Below are 8,867 nucleotides of genomic sequence, written 5' to 3'. Positions count from 1 at the left end.
AGGATCCTCGTCTGGCGGTAGGGTCACCTTTTTCTTAGAATGGTCACCTGCTTTCTTTGCAGGTGCGTCTTTCTTACTTAACTCTTTGCGCAGCGACTGAATTTGGTCTTGGTAGTGTTCAGCTACCCATTTTTCAGCGGCTCTAATGGCTGCTGAGATTCGGTCTCCCGACTCGGTTGGAGGTTCGTTTTCCTTCTCAGATTCAGTCCTCGGCTCATGTTCTTCTCTTGGAACAGTCCTTGACCAGTCCCTAGTGCGGGCCCAGGTCTCAAGAGCCTCACATTGAGCTTTGACGTCGCCTTCGGCTTCATCAAGGTCGAGGTTGCCCCAGTTGCGTGGGTCAGCCCCCTTTCCTTTGGATGGTCCCTCTTCGTGGGACGATGAGGTGTGCTCATCAGGTTGAGCACTTTCCTCCACGCGCTTCCTTTCAAGGATGCACTGTTTTTCCTCGTTGGTGAGATGGTTCTCGGCCTCCCTCACCAGGTCAGTGTTTGTCGCTGACCGCGCTGCAGATGGTCTCTTTACAGCTTTCTTAGATCGTTTGTGCTGACGTTCAATTGTCTTCCAAGGTGCGTCCACCCTAGAGTCCTCCGTCGATTCACTCGAACTAAGGAACAGACTATCCATTATTTTTATAGCAGTTTCGGAGCTGGGAGCCACCGACATTTTGTAACTACTCGGCATGTCTTCAGTGCTCAAGGCTCCAGCTGACACCACCTCAGCTCCAGGCTGAGGTGTGTTTGCTCTCGTCCGTACCACGTCGCTATAAGAGCAAGCGGGTCTGAGGACAGCACCATCAACATGAGAGTCTTGTGACCTCTCCACCATTGAGGTATGATAATGAGTTGGTATTGACATTAAAGATGACTCACTTCGAGCATCAGGTGTGTTTTCGATGCTGGCAGCGAGTGCAGAGCGCTGAGAACGTAAGGGGCAGCGGGACGGCATTATGCAGTCCAAAGGTGTAGATAGATGTCATCGTCAAGGTGGTGTACTGCGGTGGGCCTAACCGAGTGGGTACCAGAGTCGACGAGGATCGTGAAAGAAGGTTTAAAGTGTAGTAGTAGACTTTAGTATGTCAAAAAAGATGTGACGTTGGCTATTTAGCGGATAAGGCTCAAAGGCAATGGCACAAGGATAAGAGTTCCACTCTCTGTCTCTCCAGGGACTCATTTTCCTCCACGAGCTTCTTCGTTTCCTCCTGCAGCTTCTGCATATCATCCTTTAACCTCTTATTCCTCGATTTCGCCTCCTCCAACATCCTCAACTCTTCCTCCAGGTGCTGCCTGACCTCCAACTCGTGATCCCTTTCCTTCTCCTCCTGCTCTCCTGCAGCACATTGCTGACCCTCCCTTCCCTTGAGCGTTGGAAGCATCCTACCTCTGACAGTATCGACCAAATCTTCAACAAGGCTGAGGATCTTGATATCTAAGGTCGAGGCACCAAGGTAAGTGGGGGTGTTGTGAGGGGCTTCGTCCACCTCATACTCAATAGCACGTTTACATTCCCTGAGCAGTAAGCCGAGACCCAAAGTGACGCGCATTCCTGAGGGCAAGCTGGTGATCTTGGCAGATGCGATCATGTCCAAAAAAATTTCTACAACACCATCTTCAGAGTGTACAGCATTGGGAAGGTACGATTCTTCCCAAGACCATGTTGCCCAGGTAGGCCAGTCCCTTTGCTCCTCAGAGCTTGGTCCCTACACCATGTGAGTATTGAATTCTGCTCATTCAATGACAAACATACCTTCTCCAAGTCTCTGACCCCTTCAACCAACAGCAGGTATTTATCATTATTGCTCAGGGACTTCAAGAACTGCACGCGATCCTTCATTGGAACTGCTGCGGGTGCTCCTTCTTGAGCGCCAGATGGCCCACCAGCCGGCCCTGTTGTATGTCCTGCAAAGGATGTTGTGGCTAAGTCATCTTCTGAAGAGTCATCATCAGCTGGGCTGATGGTACATGGTGCAAGGTGTGTGCTGGCTAGGGCGCTGGAGGCAGCCTTGGTCCCGGCCGGCCCTTCGGTACGTGTCGTAGGTGGCTTGGCTGAGGTATCGTCCTCGTTTTCTTGACTGATTTCCACATATACCTTTTTGTCCCCCTTATAGGGAACTGCATTCTGCAGGCTCTCTTTGCTCATATTAGCAAGCTTGCCTGCAAGGAAAATAATCAATCTTTGCTTGGCTGCCCGTCTGACTTCCCAATGGTCCCACAGCTTGGTGATGTCGTCAGCCCTCAAATGAGAGGGATCCCTCAACAAGAAACCCTTGGGGAGGCACTCCAGGTCCAAGTACAAACTTGGCTTAGCCACAACCTCACGCCAAGGTACTGGCTTGGTACTGTCAGTGAAAACTTCTACCCAACCAACCTTAAGTCCCATCAAAGCTGACCGAACAGACATCAACTCACTGTACAATGCATGGAAGATCCATCGGACTAATTCTTGCTATCCTTTTGCATTGATACCAGCGCGTGAAGGAAGCTTTGCATAGCCTGTCTTGTCTAAGACAAGTTCAGGCAACTTATCCTTGGTATCGTCCTCATCGTCCTCATTGTCTGACACTCCATCAGAGTCCTCAGGGTCTTAAGATTCTTTAATTATTGTGTAGTCAATACAAAATGAAAACTCACAGAATTCCGACTTGGACCACTCCGCAAATTTTGTAAAACCATCAGATGTCCATTCTTTGTTGCCGCGAGAACTTTGTGTGAACACTTTTTTGCCATTCAAGGGCTTAGACTCATGGCTGAATAATAACATTGAGTTATTTTACTTCGATAAGACAATATCACTCACACGACAACACTTAGAGTCTGATCAGATTTTTTTTTGTGACTGACTAGCATCACAACCTGACACCCCATAGTACGACGAATTTGTTCTGTAAAATCGTCCAGGACTCTTTTGAGGTTCCTCTTCCGATACCTGCCAGTATATGTAGTTATAGGAGATACTGAGTTGAGAATATAAATACTTACATTGCCTGCGCTTCTGCTGGTGCGCCTTCCCTATTCCACTTTTCCTTCGTGTCCTCTACCTCCTCGCGTTGCGCAGGAGTCATATTGTTAAACCAGTCCCTCGTGTGTCCTGTATGGAATTTGATCGAATGTTTTCCCCCCGACTTTGATTGCTCCTCCTTGTCATAGTCGTTGATTTCCTGCTTGAACAACTTCTGTGCGACATCCCAGTCAGTAATTTCCTTCATGTAAAATGCGGCATCCTTTGGACGAGCTGCCATCTCCCTCTCCTCAGGGGATACACCAAGTGCTTCATTGTCCTGTTCATCTTCCAGGAACTCTCCTTCAGCTTGAATATCATCCTCATCGGTTAAGAACTGGAGATAGTAGCGCCTAATGGCCTTTTCATATACAGGCAAATAAGTACTATTTTCTATACAAAATAAGCGATACAAACCTTTCTTAAAGGCTTCGGCAAGGCAGCAGGATCCTCCAGTGACTTATGTTTTGTGACAATCTGATCGCGTATTGTCTTCAAAATACTTTGACGTGTTGGTGCCGAAGCAGTAACAAACTTGTCCTGGTGGATAGCTAGTATTCCCTCGAAAGACTCATACCATTTGTCCATGATATGTTTAGTAGTAGAAATAAGGATATGAAGTGTTTGCGACATGTAGTCAAGGGTCGGCCGCACAAATGTTCGGCCAACCCTTGACTACGTGTCGCAAACACTTCATATCATCGCTTCTTGGTTTAGCACCAGGTGGCACCCCGACTAGGACCCCAGAAAACTTCAACCACCAGGCGCCCAACGGCACCTCACCATCTCACTAAATACCACTAACCAACCTCCCTACTCTAGATTCAACTAATGCCACTCACCCTTTCATCACAACCAAGAAAAACCACCAAAAACACACTTCAAACTACTCTAGACGGCCAAGGAACTGACTCGAACTGAGCCGAGACCCCAGCCACCAACGGACCGATGGCTACAGCCAATAGACAAGCCCCGCCCAGGTTAACCACCCAGGAAATCATGGAACTGACCAACGAAGTCCATAATGCGGATACAGGCAAGAAATACCTTGAGCGCACTGCTCTATCAATCAAAGGTAAACCCTACACCGTAAACACGCTAACCAAAACTCTTTTGCATGTCACCCAACTCAGCGGAATCTCATTACCAGCTGTCACGGCCATCAGAGCGGTAGCCTTCATCACGCAAGAGAAAACTAACAATGAGACAGCAGAAATCATAGCCAAGCTAGTGGTAGCATCGATCTCCCCTCAGGTAGCCAAACTCCAAGAAGCAGAAGAAGCCATCAGTAAGGCCACGATGGAACTCAACGCCAAAGTCCTAGCTTAAGACTCTCAGCTAATGAAGGTTCAAAGCTCTGTTGATAAGCTCGCAACACAAGTATCAGACTCCCCCCTCCTCAAACCATCGCACGCCGAAACGTTGAAGATGGGACAATCACCTCACCAGGATCCAGTACACCAATCCCAACAAGTCCAGCAACTAGCGAGAGAAGCAATCAAGGAGAGGCAACTACTGATTGATTTCCCAGCTAACTGTCCTCTAGTGGTGGGGAAAAGCTCCCATGCCCAGCTTGTTGAAAGAGTCCGCAAAGCCCTGGCAGCCCTACCCAAAGAGGACGACATCGATCTCGAAATGAAGGCAGTCTCACAATTCAAGCAGGGAGGAATGACCATTGAATTCAAAATGAAGGAAGCCGCTATCTACATCCACACCAATGAAGAAACGAAGAACCTCCTCCTGAAGAACCTTGATCCAAACGCTACAATAAAGGAACGTATCTACCCTGTAGTGATACCCTTCATGCCAGTCACATTCAACCCGACGAGCGACGCTGCCCTCAGAACGCTGGAGGACAAAAACAACTGGACAAAAGGATCACTCGCTTCAGCTCGTTGGATCAAGCCAGCGGAAAAGAGAATGAGTACCCAACAAGCAGCCCATGTACTGATTAACTTCACAGAACCAATGGAAGCGAACACCGCGATCAGAGACGGCATCACCTTCTACCAGCTCAAACTCTGGCCGAAGAAAAACAGACGCAAACCAATCCGCTGCGCCAAATGCCAACACTTTGGCCACATCACTTGTGAATGCATAGCAAAAGGTGACACATGCGCAAACTGCGGGAACAACCACCGCTCCAATGATTGCACCACCAAAGACAAGAACTACTGCACGTCATGCGAAATGGAAGACCACTCAAGCTGGAGTCGCGACTGTCCATTCTTCAAAAAGAAATGTGATGACACTGACAAACATTACCCTGATAACAGTATGCCTTTCTTCCCAACGAACGAAGAATGGACCCAAGTAGCAGCTCCCCCAAAACCTGCCCCATACCGCAAACCCGCACCACCACCGAATGATCAACCACCCCCTCTCACACAGCGCACGTTGGATTCATACCTGAACAGACAAAACCATCGATTTGGACGTGGTGGACCACCATCATGAGGCTTCGTCCCCAACCACTCCTCTCCTCGATACAATCAACCACAACAATCACAAAACTTCTTTAGCACTCTGGAATACACGACAGGAAACCAATCCCCTGCCAACTGGAATGATTGACACGCCTGACAACTCAGCGACACGATTGCATATATGGCAGCAAAACCTCAACACCTCACCTGATGCTCAACACTGTGTTCTTAGCGGACCCACGACTGCACGAGACTGGGATATAATAGCCCTACAAGAACCCACCATCGACACGAAAGGTAATACACGAGTCACTCCAGACTGGCATGTAGTATATCCCACTCACCGTTACACCCAAAACAAGCGCTCGTGGGTGGTAACACTTGTAAACAAACGTACTAATACTGACAACTGGCGCCAACTCCCTTTTCCCTCCACAGATATAGTTGTAATTCAATTCGGCGGCGCATTTGGCAAACTAACACTATTTAATATCTACAATGACGGCGACAAACAAGACTCCCCTCAAGCAATGCAACAATACCTCAAAACCAATATAACCATCCGTCCATCAGCCACCGATCATATAGTATGGCTAGGTGACTTCAACTGTCACCACCCGTTATGGGAAGAAGAAAGGAACCGTCACCTCTTCAAACCAAGAGATGCTCAAGCTAAAGCCCAAGTGTGGCTAGAATTAATGGCGGAATATGGAATGTGCCAAGCGCTACCCAAGGACAAGCCGACCCTGCAATCTACAAGTACTGGCAATTGGACCCGTCCCGACAACGTTATCTGCTCTGACAATACCTTAGATTCGTTCATCATATGTGACACGGCACCCTGACTTCGCGCACCGAAAACTGACCACGTCCCCATCCTAAGCACACTCGATCTAGAACTCCCTCAAGCCACTATGACCATAAGCCACAACTACCAGGAAACCGACTGGGAAAGCTTCAATAAGTGTCTAAAGGAAAAATTAATAATGATCCCGCCCCCAGCTATTCTCACATCCCCAGACGAATTCCAAACAGCAGCAAAGGCACTAGCAAAGACCCTGCACGAAGTCATCGAGGAGAAAGTACCCAAATCTAGACTGAACCCGCATGCCAAAAGATGGTGGACGCGTGACCTCACCAAGATGCTAGAGAGAAAACACGAGCTGAGTGAATTATCCTACAGATTTCGAGCGCTAAGAGATCACCCATCACACGAAGAACACAGGATATTCCGCAACAAAGTATCCAACGCCATCTACAAAGCCAAGAAAGAACATTGGACGCAGTTCCTAGAGGAAGCCACTCAGCGGGAAATATGGATAGCGAACAAATATGTCTCAACCCTGAGCAGTGATGGCAGCAAAGCAAGAATCCCAGTACTTCAAGCCAAAAATGCCGACAGCTTACTTAGAGAAGCAGTAATGAATGACGAGAAAAGCACCTTCCTCGCCCAAGCATTCTTCCCACCGGCTCCAGCCTCAAGCAACATCCCAGCTAACTTTGAATACCCAGATCCAGTTACCCCATTCAAGCCTATCAAAGAAGCAGATGTCCGCCACGCCATTACCAACACCAGCCCATTCAAAGCTCCAGGACCCGACGGAATCTGTAATATAGTATTTAAAAGCAACACCTCCACCCTCATCCATACCTCACTCACCTTTTAATGCAGTCTTCACACACCATACATACTTCGAACCCTGGAAGGACTTCACCACGGTAGTGCTACGAAAACCCGGTAAGGCCGACTACTCGATCCCGAAGGCATACAGACCGATTGCGCTCATCAACACCACATGCAAACTCCTCACGGCTATAGTCACTTGTCAAGTCACGCATGTACTCGAAAAGTACCAACTCCTACCGGCAAATCACTTCGGAGGACGACCAGGACAATCCACCACCGACTCAGTACACCTACTCGAAGCAACAATTAAAGATGCCTGGCAATCGAAAAAGGTAGCATCAGTCTTGTTCCTAGACATAGAAGGCACCTTCCCGAATGCAGTAACTAACAGACTCATCCACAACATGAGAAAACAACAGCTACCACTGGAACTTGTGGAATTCACGGAGCGAATGCTAACAGGACGACGCACCCAACTCAAATTCGATGACTTCACCTCCGAATGGTTCCCCGTCAACAATGGAATCGGCCAAGGCGACCCCCTCTCAATGATCTGCTATCTGATATACAGCTCCGACCTCGTAGATATAGCCAAAGGACGCATAGGAAGAGGACGCAAAGAGATTGCTCTTGCCTTCGTGGATGACACAGCCTACATCGCAGTAGCCAACACATTCGAAGAGACACACGCCATCCTGACAGACATGCTAGAATGCGAAGGAGGAGGCTACCAATGGTCAAGAGAACATAACTCGAAGTTCAAGACATCCAAATTCGCTCTAATGGATTTCACTCGCAGCAAGACCAAAAACGGAACCCCATCACCCTCAATGGCACCGTTATCCAACCTTCTCACCACACTCGCTTCCTAGGTATTATAGTAGACCAAGAACTCACATGGAAGGAACACGCAGCATATGCAGTGGCGAAAGGTACAGAATACATCTTACAGATCCGCCGCTTATCCAGATCATCCATGGGCATCCCCACCAAACTCATGTGCCAACTATACCAAAGTGTAGCGATACCCAAGTTCACATATGGAGCCGACATCTGGTTCAGACCTCTCTTCAAGGACGGCACAGGAGGAATGCAAAAAGGGTCCAAAGGAATTGCAGACCGCCTAACGACCGTCCAACGAATAGCAGCCATCAGCATCACCGTGTTACAGGGATCTGTAACACCTACTAGAGCCCCAGCTCTCCCTACGCCCGCCCCCGCTCTGCTAGACTCCCCGCGCGGCGGTGCGCCGGCCTGCGCCTAGAAAGACAGCGGTCTGGACCGCTATGACCCCGCCTGGCGCTATGACCTCGCCCCTGGCCTAGACAGCCTTGTGCCTGATCCATGAAAGCTGTACGCCTCATGGACACCCTAGATCAGCGCATGTATACAGCATGTCGCTTCATGAAGATCCGGAGCGCCCTTGGCGCCTCATGTAGGATACCCGGAGCGCTTCCATGCGCCTCCTGTTGATTGCGCAGTCGCACTTGGCGCTGCATGCTTGATCTGAGGCTAAGCCTCATGTACTTTATCTAACCTCATGTCTAGTTATCTTAGATCACAGATATACTATAGATTATAGACTGAGCTTGAACGCTTACATATACCATGTATAAGTAGACACATTGTTGTAGATTATACTTCACTTTAATCTACTAGGTTCATCCCCAGAACTTGCTCATCTAAGCCTTAACCAGCTTCCTTGTGTGAGACCGCACTTCTAAGTCGCCCCCATACGACTTAGCACATATCTGCTAGCCCTGCATCTCGACAAGCGCCGTCTTACCGAGATCGCCGGAGGAATCCTTGACGTTCCG

General features: G+C 48.8%; 3 protein-coding genes across 3 annotated transcripts; 1 reads left to right on the top strand and 2 right to left on the bottom strand.

Moving 5' to 3' along the window:
• Nucleotides 1-228: 228 nt before the first annotated feature.
• Nucleotides 229-510, bottom strand: F5147DRAFT_551386 (uncharacterized protein; the record flags this gene model as incomplete). Its single annotated transcript, XM_041430412.1, has 1 exon — nucleotides 229-510. A coding segment is annotated over one exon (282 nt), but the record flags the coding sequence as incomplete, so codon positions are not given.
• A 607-nt stretch (nucleotides 511-1,117) lies between these two features.
• F5147DRAFT_773346 (uncharacterized protein) lies at nucleotides 1,118-3,585 on the bottom strand (the record flags this gene model as incomplete). The annotated part of the gene is made up of 7 exons (XM_041441459.1): nucleotides 1,118-1,699; nucleotides 1,747-2,384; nucleotides 2,466-2,582; nucleotides 2,631-2,746; nucleotides 2,797-2,925; nucleotides 2,979-3,358; nucleotides 3,415-3,585. 7 exons carry the CDS (start codon nucleotides 3,583-3,585, stop codon nucleotides 1,118-1,120), a joined length of 2,133 nt encoding a protein of 710 aa, XP_041293250.1.
• A 360-nt stretch (nucleotides 3,586-3,945) lies between these two features.
• F5147DRAFT_773345 (uncharacterized protein) lies at nucleotides 3,946-5,454 on the top strand (the record flags this gene model as incomplete). Its single annotated transcript, XM_041441458.1, has 2 exons — nucleotides 3,946-4,314; nucleotides 4,366-5,454. The coding sequence occupies 2 exons, from the start codon at nucleotides 3,946-3,948 to the stop codon at nucleotides 5,452-5,454; spliced, it is 1,458 nt and encodes a 485-aa protein (XP_041293249.1).
• Between the last annotated feature and the right edge of the window lie 3,413 nt (nucleotides 5,455-8,867).

This window comes from Suillus discolor (assembly GCF_016758755.1).
Source record: "Suillus discolor strain FC423 chromosome Unknown F5147scaffold_25, whole genome shotgun sequence".
NCBI classification, from domain to species: Eukaryota; Fungi; Basidiomycota; class Agaricomycetes; order Boletales; family Suillaceae; genus Suillus; species Suillus discolor.
The sequence above is the reverse complement of the archived record's forward strand: the minus strand, read 5'-3'. Positions and strand labels throughout refer to the sequence as shown.